Below are 21495 nucleotides of genomic sequence, written 5' to 3' on the forward strand. Positions count from 1 at the left end.
CTATTCTAAAACTTTAAATGCAAATAAAAGGAACCTCTTGGTGCTATAGGTTGGTATAACAAATTCAGAAGAGAGAGGCTGAATTGAAAGCATGAAGAGAAAACAGATTAAAGAATCCAATGTGGGGGGTGGGGGGAGATTGGGAACTAGTGACAATGAAGAGCTAATAGAGAAGAGTGCCTTAAATCTGGAACAGATGGTAAACAGCAGAACGCTTTATCAAAATACTAAAAATGCTACCCATTCCCTTATCAACAATCAACAGTATGCCTGAACTGCTTTTACCAAAAGACGTGATGAAAATTTTTGTACACTCTCCTGTTTGGTTTCACTTATGACTAACGTGTTACATGGTTGTCCTGGCTTAGAAATGCTGCCATTGTCCATGGAACACAATGAAATCAAATACCTACACTTCATACACAAATATTTCCCATCTTAAAAGCAGGAGAACTCACCTTTAGATGGGGGATGGGTGCACTGGGGAATGGGAAAGGTTTCAGGATGCTAAAAAATCTCCTGTGCCGTAATACGAAGTCAGCAAGTACTATCTAAGTTGCTGTATCAACTTATAGCATTATTTAAAATAGCATATTATTCATAAACATGAAGCTATGCTCCAGAAGACACAGCCTGAAGTTCAAACAGTTGCCTCAAAGAATTTCATTCTAACATCTCCCTTTTAATAACCCCCTATCTCTCTCTCTCCACTCCCTTTCACAGCCAAAACTCTCGAAAAACTTAACAGTACATGCTGACCTTTTATTCACCACTGTGTTTGTAGTGTCCTGCAAGTGCCTAGACCATAAATGAACAAATAAACCGACTAATTCAAACTGGAACCTGTTAGCTTCTCTTTAGCACCAGGGACAGATCCTAAACCACAGCCAGCCAAAGAACAGGAAATCAGGTGACAAAAAGGTTTGGAGCAGAAGCTGATTAAGTAATCCTGTAAATGTAACCAATGAGTAACAAAATAAGTACTATTCTACCATCACTGAGCCTCAGAGCAGGACTTCAGAAATCATCAGGTTTAAATTCTATTAAGTTCCATACAAGTGTTTTCTTTTTAGCCTCTACTTCAAATACTCTAGTGACTGATTTATTGATTCGATTAGTTAACTGATTTCTTCATTCGAGATACACTTTTGAAGTTCTGCCATCTGCTTGGCAGTTTTAGGAATTATGAAAGGTTTCCCGCCCAAAATTCTACCACAGACAGAAAGACAGTAGTCAGGTAAGTAAACAAAGTAATTACAGGACTGTAATGAAGGAAGGGGATGGATCAGGGGGAGAGACCCAGCATGTTTTAATAGGATGATCAGGAAAGACTAAAATGTGATCAGAAACTAAGGACTGAGAAGCTAAGGGAAAACTTGAGGAAGAAGAGTTTAGAAAGGGGGAAGAGAATGTGACAGGGCCCATAGGAAAGAAACTGACATATTCAAGGAACAGAAAGGCCAGTATGATTATGTAAAACCGAAGAAAAGAGTAGTACAAGACAAAGCAGGAATCAAATCATGTAGGTCTTTAAACTTGTATTTTATTATAAACACAACAGAGAGCACTGAAGGATTTTAAGCAAAAGAATATTATGTGATTAAAGTTTAAGAAAGAATACTCTGACTACAACAAGAAGAATAAACTATATGGAGGTAATGTTGGAAAAACAGAATCTTAGGGCTCTCAAAGCAACCCAGGCAAGAGATGAAGGTACTTTGGGCTAAGAAGATGAATCTGAAAAATAATGAGTCCTACATTTACAAGTGGTAAGAAATTTAATGCTAATTTTATCTTTACAGAATTGTGACTGGAAAAGCTTTTACTTATACTGAACTAAAACAAAAGTCTATGTACCGGTGGCATTTCTTCAAGTGTAAAATTATGCCTTCCAGGGTCCCGCCAATTTAAGCAATCTTTAGAAACACAAGTTCCTTAAAAGTGCAAGTCACTGTCTTCTGATCATCAGTTTGTTTACAACAAAACACTTGCGGGACAAGTGTAGAGTAAATCAGGACGAGAAAAAGGTCTGTGAGCCGGCAAAAAAAAAAAAAAGGCACCAAGACTGTGGACAACTTTGTGCAGATCGATCTGTAGTGAGGGGCTTAAAAATCTCCACTTGAAAACTGACTTCGGAGCTGATACCACTGCAAACGTCATTCCACGAATCCACGCGCTCAAGGGTTAAGTAGAGGAAACCCGCCCGCACACCCAGGAGTTCCTTCTTCAAGGTAGCAGAGTTACCGCGCATCCAGCCTCAAAACCTTAGGCTGATTCTCAGTACACAGGAAAAGTTCTCGGGGTGCCTAATTAAAATATCCTTGGAATAAACTCAGAAACGACCTGCCCCAGCCCTCGTTTAATTTAGATTTCACTCCAAAGAAGATAAGAGCTGGGTCAGGTCGGGAAGTACTGTGTAGCATGGGCTGCCTTACTGTCCGGCTGCACAGAGGGAACCATCCCACCCTAACCACCCGCCAGAAAGGGCTGGGATCGGACGGCCCCACACGCTCAACCTCGGGAGGGAGGGAATTAAGGAAAAGCCGTTGGGGTCGCAGACCGGCCCGGGAAGCCCCTAGGGTGCGGGCACGGGTCGGGGGGAGTGGCTAGGGAGGGACGACGAGCCGGTCCACTCAGCGCGATTTTCCCCCCGAGCCGGAGGTGGTCGCGGGGCCCCCCTCGGAGAGGCCGGGCCGCACGGCCAGCTCCCGCCCGGAGGTGGGCTTCGGACAGCGAGGCGCGCCGCGCCTCCGCCGAGGTGCCCAGTCACCGGCCCTGACTCAGCTAAAAGCCGGCGTGGCGGCTCCTCCCTGGCGGCGCCGGCGGCGGCCCCACTCACCGGCCGAAGTGATCATGGCTGCGCCCCGCACTCGCCCGCCCGCTCGCTTGCCGCCCGGGCCGCGCGGTGTATCTGTCAGCTCAGGGCCCGCTCGCTTCGCCGAGCCTCCTGGCTCCCCCCGGTGCCCTGCTCGAGTCAGTCGCCGTCTCAGGCCGCCGGCTCACTTCTCACCCAGGACCCTGCCCGCCCCGGAGCTGCCCGCGACGCCGCCTGCCGCCCGGCGCGAATTCTGCCCCCTGGGCCAGTGTCTCCCCGGGCCGCCGCTGCCGCCCCGCCTCGCGCGGGATGGGGGTGCACGAAGAGCTCCATGGTCTTCTCTAACCCTCCTCGAGGCCACAGCTCCCACGGGGACAGGAACTCGCGTCCGCACCTGGGGTCAGGCTTCAGAATAGCCACCCCTAGAAAAAGGACCCCACCGTCACCCGCCATTGATGAGAAAAGGGAGGTTGAGGGGAGGTTGCTCGCGGTGTTGGCAGCGCCACCTGCTGCCTGGGCGGTCTCCCTGAAGCGCCCCCCAGCCAAGCCTTTGAGGGTCTGGGTAGTGCAAACAGCATTTTCTTAGAAAAGTGATTTTCAAAAATTTTAAAAAGTGGAGCCCAGCTTTAAAAGAAATTCTCACATCAGTGCTCTATTATCGTATCACAGTGAATGCCTAAGTAATCACTGGTTTATCATAAAGTTGAACAAGGAAAGTTTTAATTTACATTTGGAATAGTGAATATTGTAAATGGTTTAAAAATCAGAAATATACAAAGATATACAGTGAAAAGTGTTCCAAAGGAAAAAAAATGTCGTTGTTGCCTTCCCTCTGCCCAGTTCCTCTCAGCCTCCATAGCAGCGGGTTCCTGTTTTTTAGTATATCTGATTTGAAATGGCAGTTATGATCGCCATCCGCGGTTTTATTCCAGCTTTAGTAGACAATTTACTTCAATAGTCAGTACTGAGAAAGTCTTGACAAACATGAGTGACAAATGGTGGCATTTTAAAGCTTCTAGCCTCGCACTATCAAGCTAGTCTTCAACAGGCTAGTTATTACTAAAGCTTATTTCTGAGGCCTTTTCAAAACAGTTTAACCTAGTTCCACAAACCATTGTTTCTCACTGGAAATAAAATTTGATTGATGACACACTTGAGTGTCATCAACTAAAAAAAATTAGTATTCTTAAAGCTATGTGTTAAAATATATTAAATGTAATTATTAAACACTTTTGAAGAATCTAGCTCAGATTAAAAGGCACTGCCCTCAGAAGTGTGCATGAAAAACAAACAGGCTGAGTACTGATCAGTACTCTGACTGATCACTCACATAAAGACTCTTGTGTGCCCCAAAGTCCTAAAAGAATCAGATACAAACGCTAACAGGTAGTGGAAATGAGTGAAGCATGTCTAGTGTAAGAAAATACCGGCTCAGCAGGATAGTGCATGGAAACTGATACTAGTGTGTGAGGGGCAGTAGGGGGTAGCGGCGACTGGGACAAAGTGAAGAGTGATGCCCCAATTCAGGGCTTTCCTGATGGCTCTGTGGGTAAAGAATCCACCTGCAATACAGGAGACACAGGAGACACAGGTTCAATCTCTGGGTCAAGAAGATCCCCTGGAGGAGGAAAATGGCAACCCACTCCAGTATTCTTGCCTCAAAACTCCCATGGACAGAGGAGCCTGGCAAGCTGCAGTCCAAAGGTCGAAAAGAGTTGGACTGAGCGATTGCGAATGCTTGCCCACCCCATTTAAAGAGAGCAGTGGCTGCTTGCTCCTACTGTGGTGGTCGGCCAAGATGCGGGCTACTGTCATGAGGGCTTATGACTTTTTTCCAAGAAAAACCAGAAACCAGAATTTTTTGTGAAATCCTTGGAATTTTTAAAGTTGGTAACTTGGGTGAAATGGGTGAAGAGGGTAGAAAGGTATAAACTTGTATTTATAAGAAAAATAAATTTCCCCTCTTCTTTTTTCGCTGCAGCAGCTCCCAACAGCCTTGACTTCCTGCTCACCATCTCACAATTCTGCGGGCCATTCTTCACAGCCAGCCTGGAGCACTACTCAAAACAAGGAAGACAGGGACTCTCTCCTCCGAGCTCCTCCAGGACTTTCACCCAACCCTGCTTACCCTCCACCTGCATGCCCCACTCCTCTGCCCTGTGGGCCACACTCCTGCCATCCTGAGCAGCTGTGCAGCCGTGCACCTTGTCTCTGACCGCCCTTCTACCTTCAAGGCCTTCTCCTTCTCATACCCAGCTAATCAGACTTGTCCTGAGTTCCAGTCAAGCCACACCTCCTCCAGGAAGCCTTCCATGACCACCTTATGATGTGTCCCCTTACAGCCTTTACCCCACACAGCTATAATCTTATCTCCTTGCCTATGTTCCAAGTAGACAAGGAACTACTCAAGGGCACAGCCACATCTCATTCATCTGTGTCCCCTATGGTAACTAGCACAGGGTCACGCAGGTAACAGATGATCAATAAATGTTTATTAGACCAATGGCACAAGGGTAGAACTCAGACCTATATCTTAGAAACCCCTGCCTCTCCAAGACTCTAAAGTGATTTCTTTTCAAAGGACACAGCAAGACCACAGAAAGGATTCTTACCCAGTGCTCTGTTCATAAAACAACAATCTCCCTCCAGATTTAGGGGTAACACAAAAGATCTCAAAGCCCCAACGAGGTCAGTTGTTGTCTCACACTCGTATGGGCTGGGCCGGGGTCTCTGTCAGAGTGAAAGGAGGAAACCATGATTCTGATTTTTATTTGCACATATACCCACCTTGGTGCTTCCCTGAAGCTCAGTGGGTAAAGAATCCGCCTGCAATGCAGGAGATCCCCGTTCGATCCCTGGTTTGGGAAGATTCCCTGGAGAAGGGAAAGGCTACCCACATTCCAGTATTCTGGCCTGGAGAATTCCATGGACGGTATAGTCCATGGGGTCGCAGAGTCCGACACTACCGAGCGACTTTCACTTTCACTTTCATACCCACCTGGAGCAGGATTCAGTCCGAAGCGTAGCGGGAGCATCTCCGTGGCCCGCGCAGCGCCCTCTAGTGGTTGCAGCGCCTCCCAGAAGGCGGAGAAAATGGGAAGGGGCGAGCTCTCCAAAGCGAGCACCGTCTATCCGCTGCCCCAGCCTCCCCTCCGCCCCCGCCCAGTCCGTAAGCCTTCTGGCATTTAAATCCTGGGTCTTCGGAGGGCCCGGTCCTCCTGTGAAGAACTGGATTTGATTGCTTTCCACCTCCCCACCCCCCGCTACTTTTTTAAAAATTCGGGGTTTTTTGAAAAAAAATTTTTTTGGGGGGCCTCCGTTTGGCATGCGGGATCGTAGTTCCCCAACCACGGATGGAAGCCCTGCCCACTCTAGTGGAAGCCCTGGAACTTTTTCTTTAAAAAAAAAAAAAATTATTGATTTATTGAGTTTTACAACAGATATTTTAAGCGAATTGAATCTACTTATCTATTTTTGGCCTTGTCACCTGGAATGCGGGATCTTAGTTCTCCCGCCAGGGATTTAAAACGAACACCACCAAAGGACACCATCCACTCCAATCAAGGGCAGGGGCAGAACTCAAGGGATAGCTCCTCTACTTAGACGTATTAGACACATATACTTAAGCGTTGTCCGATGACTGAATTGGGTGTCGGTTTTTAAATTTCAATGAAATAAAATTTTAATTTAATTTAAAATCAGTTCCTGGGTTGCACTAGCCACCTTTCAAGTGGCCCCCTGGGGCTGCCAAAGACAAGTGCTGGTGGCTGAGGTGAGGGTGGCAGATCCACTTTTCTTTTTTAAAAATTTATTTACTTTAATTGGAGGCTAATTACTTTACAGTATTGTGGTGGTTTTTGCCATACATTGACATGAATCAGCCACGGGTGTACATATGTTCCCCATCCTGAACCCCCCTCCCACCTCGCTCCCATCCCATCCCTCAGGGTCATCCCAGTGCACCAGCCCTGAGCACCCTGTCTCATGCATCAAACCTGGACTGACAGTCTATTTCACATATGGTAATATACATGTTTCAGTGCTATTCTTTCAAATCATCCCACCCTCGCCTTCTCCCACAGAGTCCAAAAGTCTGTTCTTTACATCTGTGTCTCTTCTGCTGTCTCACATATAGGGTCATTGTTACCATCTTTCTAAATTCCATATATGTTGTTAATATACTGTATTGGTGTTTTTCTTTCTGACTTACTTTGCTCTGCATAATAGGCTCCAGTTTCATCCACCTCATTAGAACTGATTCAAATGCATACTTTTTAATGGCTGAGTAATATTCTATTGTGTATATGTACCACAGCTTCCTTATCCATTCGTCTGCCAGTGGACATCTAGGTTGCTTCCATGTCCTGGCTATTGTAAACAGTGCTGCGATGAACACTGGAGTACATGTCAGACCCACTTTTCATGGGAGTGATCTTGATCTCCACAGAGGTGATGAGCTCAGCAAACACAGGCAAATATTCAGAAGACCTCCGTGCACGTGCCCTTTGCCTGGCTCTGCCTCTCTGTCTCTTTCTGTGTCCCTGTCTCTGTCTTTCTCTTTCCCTTCCTCTCTCTTTCTGCCTTTCTCCTTTCTCCCTCTTTTCCAGCCATGTGTCTTTAATCACTGACTGCCAGGGATTGCTTCCTAAGCTGCCGAGTGATAAGGTGCAAAGGGCCGCTGTCGGTTCCAGGACACCAGGGATCAGATCCCTGTTGCACAGTAGTTCTGCTGTATCGGGGGTGGGTCCACCTACGTGGCAGCCGGGCTCATGCCGGGAGGTGCTGTCATCAAGGGCTTGGCAGAGGACAGCGGGCAGTAAAACTGGTCACATGGCTACTGGTTGCTTCACGTACAGCCCGCAGGCCACATGCTTTTTGACTGAAAGCACTTATTCATGGAGCAGAAACGGGAAATGCAGATGGGGACTTGGGCCTCCAGGGGGTAGGTCCTCCGTTGGAGGGAAATGCCTGGCTGGGGCTGGAATTGGCCTGGATGGACTAAAGCATGAGAGAACCCTGGAAGCCATTGAAGATGTTAGGGTCTCTTTCCTCGAAGGACAGTGACCAGGAAGGCAATGCCTATCTTGGGAAACTGGAAGTCTGCCATGGACGAGCTGATGCTGGAAGCCACTGTCCCCTCGTGGGGTGGGGGAAGGGTGTAGGGAGAGGGCATGGTGGGTATAGGGTCCGGAGTAGGGGCTAGGGTGGCTGAGAGAGTGAAAGGTCTAAGATGATGAGCCAGCTCTGGGCTAGTGGCCAGGGGTGGGAGGAGTCACAATGTGCCCTCAGGAGAGGTCTCCTGCACTCTGGCTGTTCTAGCTGATGGCTACTAGCCCCAGGTGGCCGCTTGAAATGTGGCTTGTGCAACCCAGGAACTGATTTTAAATTAAATTACAATTTTTTTCCATTGAAATTTAAAAACGGACACCCAGTTCAGTCACTGGACAATTTGTAAGTGTATGTGGAACAATCTGAAGATGTAAATCTATTTTTGCAACTGTAAATTTAATAAAATCTAAATATAGAGTAAGTATTATGAATAAAACTTATCTGAAGTGTAAAATTCTCACTGGGATTTCAAAGACGCAAAATGTCTCATTAAAATGTATTAAAAATGCGGTTGGAATGATACTATTTTGGACATACTGAGCTAAATAAAATGTTATTAAAATGATTTCCCCTGTTTCTTTTGATCTTTTTTACAATATGGCTACTAGAAAAGCTAAAGCTACAGGTGTGCCTGTAGGTTCTCCTGAGACGAGCTGGTCTAGACGCACCCAAAGGCCGCAGTCCCTCTGCCCTTGGATTCGGGCCAGGCCCCTTGCCTTACTTCATAGTCATGGCTGCTCCTTGGTGATGGCACAGGCAGGGCCAGACCAGACCAGGGGCAAAAGTTGAACACAATACCCACCTCTCTCTGGGGTTAAGGGGCTGGGAGTGACCGCCGTGGCAGTTAGGAGTTCTGGAGAGCACAGTGCCCCGGACGGGGGAGGGTCAGGGTGGTCAGGCTGGAGGCCTTCTGGTGTTGGGGTAGTGATCTGAGGCCACACCCTGCTCTGCGAAGACCTTGTCAACCAGTGAGGAAGAGAAAGAACTCCTGTGACAAGACAAAGGCCCGGTTTCTGCCACTGGGACTCTTTATGAGGGCTTGGTCACAAGGACTAAGCACAGCACCTAATTACTCCAAATAAATGCAGAGCAGGACAGTCACAAGCATGATTTAAGACTTAAAATCTGAATTTCTGTCTTGGAAATGCACTGGTCTGCACTTGCAGCAGGAGGCCTGGCTGGGACTGGGCAGCTCAGGGAGGAAGCCAGACAAGATTCACGCTCTTGTCAAAGCCCTGGTCCCACGACAGCCTCAGCGCCCAGCCAGTCACATCCCATGGTCCCTCCGAGTCGAATTCCAAGATCTCTGTGAACCACAGCATGGCTTGGTCTCTGCCTCTGCTCCATATTGTATATGTGTGTTAGTAGGTCAGTCGTGTCTGACTCTTTGCCACCCCATGACTGTAGCCCACCAGCTCCTCTGTCCATGGAATTCTCCAGGCAAGAATACTGGAGTGGGTAGCCACACCCTTCTCCAGGGGCTCCTCCCAACCCAGGGATCAAACCCATGTCTCCTGCAATGCAGGCGAATTCTTTACCACAGAGCCACTAGGGAAGCCCCTGCTCCAATTAGGCAGCCCCAGATTGAAGGCAACCAGAGGGTTCCGGCCCAGGGACCAAAGGCTTCAGGGATACATGTGGGATTCTGGGCGTCACTCCTGCCTTGTACCCTGTTTCCCCCTGAACTTTCCACATGTAATAATGTGGCAGGCTGCCCAGGGCAGCTTCCACTTCTGTCCCAATCCTTGAGCCACTTACACACAAAACCATGTCACGAGGGGGTTATACAGGCCTCGAGTACAAAATAAGCGGCTTCCTCCTAAACAACTGGCTTCCTCCGCTGTGTGGGCTGTGTTTGCCTCCCAAACAGGACAAAGTGCAGCCTCCTGACCACAGGAACAGCCCTGCAGCGGGGATCTGCTACAGCATGGATGGCTTTCAGGTTAACGTGGCCACCGTCAACCTTCTCCAGGCACGTGGGGTCCTAGGTGGTCTGTCCCGGCTGAGAGGGGCTTGTTTAGACCACAGGTTTGGGGGCCTCAGCCCCTGGCCCCTTTGCAACTTTGCCTTAAGCCTGTGGTTTGATCACCAAGGGACCCCTGTGCAGAGTCCTCTTGTAGACAAAGGCTTTGAGAGGAAACCGTGACGCACATAGTATAAAGGGTTCTCTGAGACTCCGTTAGGCTGTCTCGGCTTGTTAAACATTCGCGTGTGCAGACACACACCCTGATAAGTACCAAGTTAAATGCTATCTTTTAAAGAAAAGGCAGTCTCTTTTAAATGTTTACTGATACTTTCCAGCTGCCGGTTTTCCAATCCCAACAAATGTGGTCGCGGACATGTCACCCTGCCCAGGACTGGGGGATTTTCAGACCAGATGATTCCAGAGGCCCTGCCATTCACCCTGATGCCCTGCTCTCAAAGGTCCCTTCAAGAAACATTTTATGAGAATAAAGGGGAAGATCCATTTTGTTTTTGATTAGACAGCAATGAGGTCTGATTTTATTAGCTATTAGGAATTCTTGATTCAAGTCAGAACCACGGCCATATTAGAAAGATTAGCCCCCAAGAGTCCACACTGGGACCTGACCGGAGGCCCCTTGCTGATGGCTCCTGGTACCATTGTTCTAATTGCCCCCTCAGACAGGCCCACCCCAACCTTTGCACCTTGCGAAGAGACTCACCATCAAGGGCATCCCTCTGGTACCCAACTCTACTGTCTGCTAGAAGACAGCAACCATACTTCCTGAAAGGATGGGGCCTGTCTTAGCAATTTCTCGAGATGGCAGAGAAGGCAGGCCAGGGCTTCCAAGCAGGAACTGTGGGATGGGAAGAGGAGGAGACCCTGCCCAAAGGAAGCAAAAGTGGGTCTCAGTCCCATTTAACATTTGGGAGGCAGAACCCAAAGCTCAGTAAAGAAAGACCTGCTCTCTTCAACTATTCACAGCAAATACTGAAGGTAATGAAAAAATCATGTGTAAACCACCCTTTGGGCTTCCCCAGTGGCTAGGTGGTAAAGAATCCACCTACAATGCAGAAGATGGAGGAGACCTGGGTTCGATCCCTGGGTCTGGAAGATCTCCTGGAGAAGGGAATGGTATCCACTCCAGTATTCTTGCCTGGGAAATCTCATGGACAGAGGAGCCTGGTGGGCTACGGTCCATGGGGTTGCAAAGGGTCAGACATGACTGAAGCGACTGAACATCACCAAATCACCCTTCACACCAGAGGCTTGCAGACTCACTTGCGGGTCTCAGTAGTGGCAGACTCTTTTTTGCAGTGCGTGGGCTCAGCTGCCATCTTACTTTGGATTGAACCCACATCCCCTACATTAGAAGGTGGATTCTTAACCACTAGACTGCCAGGGAAATCCCTACAAAAGATTTTTAAACACAGCAGAGGCTGCTGTCGTGTGACTTCTGTCTTAGACAATTTCCCAACTTAAATAAAGCTCCCACCTCCCCCACTAGATTAAAAAAACTTCAATCAAATTATTACAAAGAGGTTAACAGAGAAATAGAAATATATAGCAGCTTCAAAATTACCAGCCTTCCCATTTTATTTAATTCCTTTTTATTTTTTAAAGTTTTTATCGTTAACGAAATGACTTTGGAAATAATGTACATTTCCCTGACACCAGTACTACAGTTTTCAGAGTCACAGTAAGATACACAGAATTACATCCATAATTAATATGAATGCCAACATTTCAAGCAGTAATTTCTGTTACATGGCAAACAAAATTCAAGAAAGCAATCATCAGGGACTTCCCTGGCAGTCCAGTGGTAAAGTCTCCGCCTTGAAGTGCAGGGGGTGTGGGTTCGATCCCTGGTCTGGAAACTAAGATCCCACATGCCATGTGGTTTGGCAAAAAAAAAAAAAAAAAAATTCAGGATAGCATATGAGAATAGTTGCTGCTTCAGAAAAGGGTTTCTGGCATAATCAATGATGAGGCTGCCGAAGACTGTTCCAATACCAGCACTGGAACCAGCCACTCCTGTTGTTGCACAAGTGCACCAATAACAGTGGCTGCAGTCTCAGCATCTCTGCTGACTGCACTGGTCTGAACTCCCTCTGGATTAACTGAGACACACCATTCTGGGCCCCACTAAATACTGCAGAGCCCTCTGCAGTCCTAGCCTTCAGTCGAGATAATACTGATGCAGAAATTGGTCTGCCTGCAACTCTGGATCCAGCTTGCAGTGGCGGTGCAGGCAAACAGCTTGCCTGGCTGGAGGACGTGGGTGACAGGGGGCATGGGCTGCTCTCCCACTTCCTCTCTTCCCAGGAGGTGGCCACGGTTGAAGGAATGGGGCCCCTTGTTTTAAAACAAAACCAGCAGTTCACTGATCCATTCTTGTGTATGGGGAAGTCCTTCCTGTCATCCTACCTGCCCTCACATTGATAAGGACTGTGTGTGTGCTCAGTCATGCAGTCGTGTCCAGCTCTTTTTGACCCTCTGGCTGTACCCTGCCAGCCTCCTCTGTTCATGGACTTTTTCCAGGCAAGAATACTGGAGTGGGTTGCCGTGTCCTCCTCCAGGGCATCTTCCTGACCCAGGGATAGAACCTGCCTCTTCTGCATTGGCAGGCAGAGTCTTTACCGCTAGTGTCACCTGGGAAGTCGAATATGGATTAGGCTCCCTGATAGAATAAACAGGAGGCCTGGAGCAGAAAGCGCTCCTCCTTAACATCAAAGAGCTCCTGGGCAGCAGAAGGTTTCCCATTCCATGTTTGGTTGCCATCATAGCAAGAGCTGAAATAACTAACACAAGTTATGTAGCATCTTGTAGAGTGCTGGGCAAATAGCAGTCACAGCTGCATGTCTGCTGAGTGAATCATGCATGGATGAATGCATTTAGCTGCTTCCCACAGATAGTGCTTTCTACTTGGGAAAATCAGAGCTCTCCTTGCCATTCTAAAGACTGGATTTCTCCAGGGGCAGGTGAGAAGGACAAGGGAGGTAATACAGAGTTTTCTCTCTGAGTAACCACAGATGGTCTTCCTGACTTTTAAAGGAACATCATTGACTCCGATGGACTCATAAGCAGAGCAAAAAGGATTCTGGAACTTGGTACCTCTGGGCTTCATCAGCTTTGATCTTGTGTTAGGACCAGATCTGAGATCCAAAACAAATCCTATGCTCTTGTAATTCCTACCCCTAACTTTCCTTCTGTTTGGTGACATGGTCAGTTCCCAGCATCTTTATTCTCAAAGAACTTGGCACAGAAAGTCAATGTCAACGTGGAGAATAAAGATGTGCAAAACTACTTATACTCTGGGGCTGCATCATGGGCCATCTTCGCTCTGGCCCCAGAGGCCCCCAGGATGGCAGTGCATCTTTATTCTGCCTTGCTCAGGGAGCCAAAGCCCCAGGAAATCTAATTCTCTCTGCTCTGGGGACTCTTCCTAGAATTTGACTGGGAGGAGACAGTCTCACCCAGCGTTTCTCAAAGTTGCCACAACTGGCATTTTTTAAGGGAACAATTTTGCACCATTGGAGATTGTCCTGTACATTATGAGGTGCCCACTAAATTCCAGGGGTGCCCCACAGTCGCAGTGACTCTCCCAATACACACACACAACAGTTTCCAATGCTGCCTGGAGCAGTAGCCTGGCCCCTGGTTGAGAGCCACTGGGCTGGTAGCACTCCTACGTGTTTGAAAACTAGAAGCCCCAAAGGTTGAGTGACAGGTCCAGGGCTCCTCTCTCAGATCTGATGATTTCTGGTCCAGCTGCTCTTGAAATGATGGATGCTCATGCAAACAACGACAGGATGCCACAGCACCACAGGACCTCAAAGCCCATAGCTGTCTGTTTCAATGGCATAGAGAAACCGAGGCACAAAGAGAAATAATAACCCCACTGTGACCAGAGAATGAGCAGATGCAAGGTGGGCTGCAGGTTCCCAGAGGATACATTTTCCTAGGCCCTACTTAGCTTCGTAAGTCTCCCTGCCTGGCTGGTAACATGTTAATGCAACAGCCCCCGGCAGGTGGGACCTTGTAGTTACCATCATTCCAAGGTCAACATGGAGGCAGGGGGAGCTCAGTGAGAAGAGCCAGCTCCAAGTCTGCAGGTTAGAGCTGGGGCAGCCAGGGGTCCAGCCTTCATCTCAAGTCTCCAGCGGGCTCAGTGGGAGCAGAGGCAATTCTGTCACAGGGTTCTGACCCCTCTCCGGGATCCTCGCAATCTCCATTGGGATATACAGCCGTCAGTACCAGCTCCTCCTCAGAGTCCCGGAGGTCACCTGGAACATAAGAGAAGGAATCACCCAGTCAGAGGACAAAGTTTCTGAGTGGGTACGCTGGGAATGAAAGCGAAGAAGTCGGCCCCAGTAACTATCTACTTTAAAAACCCAACAAAATGCATAGCGAAAACCTTAAAAAGGTACATACCCTTTGACCCAGCAATTCCACTTCTAGGATTTTATCCTAAGGAAATAATTAGGAATAATTAGAATTCCCAGTGGTGGTGACTCAGCGGTCAAGAATCTGCCTGCAGGGCAGGAGACAGGAGACTGAGCTCAATCCCTAGGTCAGGAAGATCCCCTGGAGGAGGGCACGGCAACCCATTCCAGTATTCTAGCCTGGAGAATCCCATAGAGAGAGGAGCCTGGCAGGTTACAGTCCATGAGGTTGCAAAGAGTCGGACACGACTAAAGCGATATAGCAGCAGCATAGCACCAGCAGCAGTGGAACTGCTCCAGCCATCTTGCTACCAGCCTACCGATGAAACGGCACGGACAGCCCGGCAGAGAGAAGGAAAGAGCCTGAGTCCTTGATGGGGTCGCTGGGCCCCTGAATCAATGAGCCCTGAAGCTGATTCCATCTCTAGACTGTCTTTTAGGTGAAATAATGAATTCCTGGGCTGTTGATACTGGTTTGCATCATGGTTTCTTCACCCGGAGCTGAGAGCACCCTAATTGATATGAGGTCTGACAAAGGGATTGGCTGAGTAAACTATCGCTTACTCAGTCATATGATGGGATTCAGGCATTAAAAATGATGTATCAAATTCCCTAAGACTAAACACATGCACAAACGCAATTAGAATTAGGGATATTTAATTCTACTTGCATTTGTGTATGAATAAGGCCTGTGGATTGTTTCAGTGTCCATATCCAGGTTGTCGATATTATCCTACAGTTTTGCAAGAAGTTACCATGGGGGAAAACTGGGCAAGATGTACATAGAAACTCTTTACATGGTCTCTTCCAACTGTGTGTGAATCTATGATTATCTCAAAGAAAAAAGAAGATGAAAGATGCTGATGTGTAATTGTTGCTGTGGAATACTGCACAGTCACACTATGCTATTGATGAAGAAAGCAGACTCTAAAACAGTATATGTACGTATGTATAATCTACTGTTTATGATCTGCATTATAAACGTATACATATGGTCTGTAAATGCAATTTGCATCTTAATGTATTCACTTCTACATGAGACTAAACAATCTGTTCTATGCTACAGAGGGAAGTGATCCAAGATCTACATAAAGTTGTTTATGATTCCTTCACTTTCTTTCCCTTTAGTTTCCAGATACATCCAAAATGATGATGCAGAGATTGAAGTCAACATTTTTGTAATTAAATATTTTAAATATGTGATGCATTTTGCAGATGATTTATCTATTATATAGAAGTGAATTTATTAAAATGTAAATAGTACAAGGTGCTATAAATAGGTAGCTAAGGAGACAGAGTAGTCTATCCAAATTATAGTTACCTTTGAGTGAGGGAATTAAACGAATGATTTTTAATATTTGTGTTTCTCCTTTTGTATTTTTTAAGCTTTCGATTGTGTGGGCAGAATTCTAAGACAGCAAGTTTCCCACTCCTTGGGGCACTTATGCTGCATAATCCCCTCCTTTGTGTGCGGGTGGGACCTGTGAATATGATGAGATAGTCAGGCCATTGATTTCGGTTTGTGCCAAAGGTGACGGGTTGTCCCTCCTGTGATTACATTATGTTACACGAGGCTGGAGATTCTCTTGCTGATGGAAGGAGCAGCCACCATGAATGAGAGAGCCTGGGAGAGGAGGCAATTTCAGGGCCTCTTGGGGTGACAGCCTGCGGAGGCAGGGACCCCAGCGCCCGAGCAGGGTGCAGTTCCCTCTTAGCTGGGCTCTGCCTCTGGTCTCTCCCTGCTCCTGCAGTCCAGTCCCCTCTTTAACATCCTAATCTGCACGCCTTTGCTCAGAAGTCGCCAGTGGCTCCTTATTCCTGAGAGACCTGGGCCCAGGGCCCTGATTTGGTCCTGACTCTCTTCTTCAGCCTTGGCCCTCACCAGTCCTCTTATGCGTCTCACACCCCGGCCCTCTGGGCAGGGGTCCCTTTTCTGAGCTTGACATCATGCTGTCAAGCCTTGGTTCATAGTGCTCCCTCTCCAAAGCTTTCCCATTTCCATCTAAGAAAATCCCCCAACCCTTAGCTCAAAAGTCACTTGTTCTGGGGAACCTCCCAGGATCCTTGGGGGGGTGGGCAGGGGTGCGGGGGTGGGGCAAGGCAGGGAACAATGCTTTTGGCTCCAGGTGCCCCACCAGGCAAGTCTGACATCTGCCTTACGGCCCCGCCCACACGGCCTTCCTTAGGCGGAGACTCCTGGGGCTAGAGCCCCCACCCCACCCCACCCTGCTACTCCCCGCCTTCCTGGATGTTGGTCCACTCCATCCCTCCTGTCCCTGTGTGCACCTGACTGTAACCCCAACCGCCCCCACCCCCCCCCGCCCCCGCCTCAGGGTCCAGGAGTCCAAGAAGGCGACACACTCACCCTGAGCTGGACCACTGCGGGAGCTGGTATCTGGGTTCTTCCCTCGGCTCCAGGGACCCCAGGAAAAGCACGCCAGCAGTGCTGGAAGGCCTGGTCTCTCCCAGGCTCCTTCTGCTAGAAAGAACACAAAGTCTCAGAGGCCATGGGTCAGATGATTCCTGATGCAACTGAGAGAATTTTCAGTTCAGCAACCAAAGTTTCAGCTGTCAACTGCCCTAGTTTCAACTAACTAAAAAAAAAAAAAAGAAAAGAAAAAAAAAGATTCTAATTTGCAAAAGGGGGTAGGGTTTTCAAACTTAACTTTAAAAACCCAGTTGTTTTTATATATATTGATATTACTTCATTTCATTTTCACAGAAACCCTATGTAGGTACCATATTGGAGAAACAACAGTAACCAAAACGATGTGAAGTTAATTATAATTATATAGCACAAAAGAAAAAATTCAAGGACCCATAAACCTCCTCCCTCGATTTTTTAGTTCAAACAAGTTTTTAAAATTTTATTGAAGTATAGTTGATTTACAATGTTGTGCTAATTTATGCTGTGCCACAAAGGGACTCAGTTATACATTTAAAAAATATATTCTTTTCCATTTCTGTTTATCAAAGGATATTGAATATAGCTCCCAGTGCTATACAGTAGGACTTTGCTGTGTGTCCCTCCTATACATACTAGTTTTAACCCCAAGCTCTCAATCCTTTCCTTCTGCATGACCCTTCCTCCTTGGCAAACAGAAGTCTGCTCTCTATGTCTGTGAGTCTGTTTGTTTCATAGATATGCTCTTTTGTGTCATATTTTAAATTCCACATATAAGTGATATCATATGATATTTCTGACTTTCTTCATTCGCTCAGTAAGATAATCTCTAAGGCTATCCATGTTGCTGAGAATGACATTATTTCATTCTTCTTTATGGCTGAGTAATATTTCATTATATATATATATAAAAATGACATTATTTCATACTTTGTTATGGCTCAGTAATATTTCATTATATATATATAATGACATTATTTCATACTTTGTTATGGCTGAGTCATATTTCATTGTATATATATAATGGCATTATTTCATTCTTTGTTATGGCTGAGTAGTATTTCATTATATATATATATATAAATGTCTATTTTATTCTTTGTTACGCTGAGTAACATTTCATTGTGTATATATCTCATCTTCTTTGTCTCTCCATCTGTCAATGGACACTCAGGTTGTTCCCACATTTGGCTATTGTAAACAGTGCTGCTATGAATGTAGGGGTGGTGTACCTTTTTGAATTATGGCTTCCCTTGGATATATGACCAGGAGTGGGACTGCCAGATCGCGTGGAGACTCTATTTTTAGTTTTTTGAGGAACCTCCATGCTGTTTTCCATCGTGGCTGCTCCACTTTACATTCCTACCAACTGTGTAGCGAGCGGTTCCCATTTCTTCAAACCCTCTTCAACATTTATTATTTGTATTTTTTAATGATGGCCATTCAACTATTCTTGAAAAAGCCATCAAACTATTTCTTAATAGGAATAGAATTAATCATTTTTGATAATCATACACAAAATAATTACATGTTGATTCGAGTTTCCTTATTATAGTATCACCTCAGTTATCTGGGGATCCCTAGCCATCTGCAATCAGGTCAACTGGAACAAAGTTTTTAAAACGGACTCCAGAGAGCCAAAACACAGAAAATCCTTATTTATGATTCTTTATGTGGGGCCCATTTACTCTTAATTTGTACCCAATTTAATAAGAGTGGGTCCTTAGTTTTGCAACCAAAAGACAGCTGTATTAAGCATACACCGAGTAAACAACCACTAGCAAGAGGCAGGTAGCCTAAAAGTCTAAGAATAGCCACCAGACAGTGAGGGAAGAGACTGGAAAACTTTGCTATCACTAGCAAAACCTTAGCAGCATGAATCCACGGCATAGCCTACCACAAAAACCTGAAAGGAATTTCTGGACAATGAGTTATAATTACACCCATGACCTTCAGTCATTAATGAAAGGTTTCATGTTCAATACGTTTTGATGAAAGTATAATTGACTTTAATCCAATAGAGAATGATTCCCTCACAAACTTTTAAAAGATTTTAAGTGTTACTGTTTAAAAGGAGGCAAGGATTCTATGTGCTGAGCAGGGTGTTGGGAAATGGGAATACAGTGGTGATTCACATGGGAAAGTGACGAAACCACCATGGTAAGAGCTTGGAGAGCAGAAGCGGGTCCTGGGGTTTGATTTGTGAAGGGGAGTGGGTCAGGGAAGGCTTTCTGGAGGAGAAGTCCACTTCTGAATGGTGAGAGGAGAAGGAGGATGGAAGAAAACACTTTTCATGCAATTGCAATGTTAAAAAAAAAGTAGAGGCCAGAGCGAGCTTGGCTCTGGGGAATTAAAAAGTTGTTCCCTGGGAATAGTAGATAGCTAAGAAACTAAGGGCTCAGATAATTTTCTAGGCACAAACTCACTAAGGAACAGAAAATTTTCCCCATGGGGCCAGGTCAGCAAAGGTGCTGGCAGCAACAATCTGAATGACAATCCACCTCGGGACATTCTTATGTCTTTCTGGATGCTAGACACTGTGTTTCAAATTTAGCTGGCTTTCTCACAGACTCAACAGAATAGATGTGGGAAGGGGTGGGGGAGGTTAGGACAGGCTCTACAGCTGAAAGGGATGGTCTTCACCTAGGCTGGCCAAGTTGGCAGGGAAGCCTGTGACATCAGGGGTACCAGGTCTCCTTGCTGGAAAAGGAGACCCATCCCCACCCCTGTTAAGTCTGGCATCACCCAGTTGCTGGGTTAACACACGAATGCCCAGGGAGGCAGAATACAGCCTCTATCTTAAGAAACTCTGTAGCAAGAAGGGTTGGTAGAGGCTGGAAGGCTTGGGGGTGGCAGATGCTGGAGACAGGAGTAGGCGAAGGATGCTAGAAGTGCAAAGATCGCTCTGGCACTTCCTAGCTTTGCCAGGTCCAGTTGTACTTAGCGTCCGTATTTTAATCTCGGGGCCCTGGAAAGCTTCTGTAAGACCTCGTGTACCAGAATGGAGGAGATTCTCACCCTTTCGCTGATGGCAGCAGTCACCGGGGCTGGGAAAAGACCCCCACTCCCCTCCCCTCTCCTTAGGAGGAAGAGAGGCAGATACTGCGGTGGGCAGTCAAGAAGGACTGGGAAAGCCTGTGCCTCAGTCCCTTACATCCTTTTCCCCCAACTTCCAAGTGCCCCGCATTTATTCCTTGCCTTGTTCCTTTGACCCCACGGCGCTTCACCATCGCACCCGTAGCGCATTCCGCATCCCTAGCAGCGCGCGTCCTAGAAGCTCCCAGCACCAGAAACACCCTAGTCCCAGTCCTGTGCTCCTCCCACCTTTAAACTGGCGTTTCGCAAGGCTTTCCCGTCTCCTCGCCCTCCTTCTCCTCCCAGAAACTTCTAGATCTTTGTCCAGCGCTGTCCAGCCCTCTCTCTACCAACCTCCCCTGCCTTCTGCTTGGCTTTCCTAAGCCCCTGTATTTCGCATACACTCAGGGTCCGCCTGGCACAGACTCGGCCCCTTGCCCAGGGCCCGCTCCGCCCTAGTTGGGAGGTCTAGGGCTAGGCACCGCCTCTCTCCCGGCCTCAGTTTACCTCCGGGTACCACTAGGCGGGGGCGGGGGGCGCTGGCCTAAAGAGTTCCCACCCAGTGCGATGTCCAGCTGCCGCCCGCCCATGCCCCGCGGGCCTCGCGCCCCCCTCACCTGGATGCCAGGGCCCGGCGGCTTGCAGGGCCCTGCAGGCGGCCGCCTGAACCGCCAGGCTGGAACCCGGCTGGCCAGGGCGGTAGGCGGCCGCCTGCACTGGGCCTCCCGCCTGGCGGCCGAACACAGTGCGCAGCAGCGCCTCCAGCAGCCGCAGCTCCGGGGCCACCGCGTCCTCCGGCTCCGCCTCGGCCACCAGCACCCCGACAAGCGCCGCGCCGGCCCGCCGCCGGCCTCGCACATCCCGCAGCATCTCCCGCAGGTGGCGCCGCGGCCCCCGGGCGGCCAGCGACGACGCGCGGCACAGCACGAAGACGAGCGGCGAGCGGATGGCGCGCGCCCCGGTCGCGTGCCTTTTCGGCGCCCTCGGCGCTCCCGGCCCCGCGCCCTCGGCGGCCCCGCCGCCTGGCTTGCCGGCGGCTTGTTGGGGCGGGAACATCGCTCGGGCGAAGTCCCACAGCAGCGCGCGACTCTGCTCGCGCTCCCATAGCTCGCCCACCAGCAGCACCTGCCCGCGGCCGCCCGCCGCCTCCACCAGCGCCTGGAAGGGCGGCTCGCCCGGGCTCTCGGGCCGGGCGGCCAGCGCCTCCAGCTCCCTCTCCATGCTCGCGGCCGCCCGACCTCTGCGGCCGCTGCGGCCCTGCCGGGCCAACTGCCCGCCTCTCGGGGCGGCAGCGCCCGGCCCGGGAGGACACGCCTCCAGGGCTGCGCCTCGCCCGACCCCCGGCCCTCGGGCCGGATCGCCCCGCTTCAGCCGGGAACTGGGCGGGGGCTTTCTCCCCACCAGCTCTCTAAGGGTGGCGCCTCCCGAGGTCCCCCGGGCGGCAGACAAGGGGAAACTGAGCGGTTCATTCAACATTTACTGAACACCTACTAGGTGCACTGGAGAAGGGAACGGCCACCCTCTCCAGGATTCTTGCCTGGAGAATTCCACGGACAGAGGAGCCTGGTGGGCTACAGTCCACGGGGTCACAAAGAGTCAGACACGGCTGAGCAGCTCACACTTGGCCTAAGTGCACAGGAGTCGAAGGTGGGGTAAGACAGAAAATTATCATGTGAACAAATGT

General features: G+C 48.5%; 2 protein-coding genes across 4 annotated transcripts in view; both read right to left on the minus strand.

The window, feature by feature from the left end:
* Positions 1-3016, minus strand: part of PSMD1 (proteasome 26S subunit, non-ATPase 1) — an 81641-nt gene extending 78625 nt beyond the window's left edge. The window contains exon 1 of the mRNA XM_070385302.1: positions 2840-3016. Coding sequence (XP_070241403.1) covers positions 2840-2855 — 16 coding nt within the window. The 5' untranslated portion in view covers positions 2856-3016. The remainder of the gene's footprint in view (positions 1-2839) is intronic.
* Positions 3017-11486: 8470 nt separating this feature from the next.
* On the minus strand, positions 11487-21063 carry C2H2orf72 (chromosome 2 C2orf72 homolog). Of its 3 annotated transcripts, XM_070379841.1 has the most exons (4): positions 20429-21063; positions 16698-16811; positions 14322-14357; positions 14036-14173 (listed from the first exon to the last, which is right to left on the minus strand). In XM_070379841.1, the coding sequence occupies exons 1-3, from the start codon at positions 21030-21032 to the stop codon at positions 14353-14355; spliced, it is 723 nt and encodes a 240-aa protein (XP_070235942.1). In that variant the 5' UTR covers positions 21033-21063; the 3' UTR covers positions 14036-14173; positions 14322-14352. The 3 variants fall into 3 exon arrangements, with proteins under 3 accessions (XP_070235933.1, XP_070235925.1, XP_070235942.1); XM_070379832.1 differs by lacking the exon at positions 14322-14357 and having other exon boundaries at positions 11487-14173; positions 16698-16808; XM_070379824.1 differs by lacking the exon at positions 14322-14357 and having other exon boundaries at positions 11487-14173.
* Between the last annotated feature and the right edge of the window lie 432 nt (positions 21064-21495).

This window comes from Bos mutus, chromosome 2, assembly GCF_027580195.1.
Source record: "Bos mutus isolate GX-2022 chromosome 2, NWIPB_WYAK_1.1, whole genome shotgun sequence".
Classification (NCBI taxonomy): Eukaryota; Metazoa; Chordata; class Mammalia; order Artiodactyla; family Bovidae; genus Bos; species Bos mutus.

What these genes read in the sequence shown, in the direction of transcription:
- C2H2orf72 (XM_070379824.1), bottom strand. Translation starts at nt 21,032, where the DNA reads ATGGAGAGGGAGCTGGAGGCGCTGGCCGCCCGGCCCGAGAGCCCGGGC. An exon ending in CGCCGGGCCCTGGCATCCAG is followed by an intron (nt 16,812 to 20,428) that starts GTGAGGGGGGCG and finishes TGTTCTTTCTAG; the next exon opens with CAGAAGGAGCCTGGGAGAGA. An exon ending in CCGCAGTGGTCCAGCTCAGG is followed by an intron (nt 14,174 to 16,697) that starts GTGAGTGTGTCG and finishes CTTATGTTCCAG; the next exon opens with GTGACCTCCGGGACTCTGAG.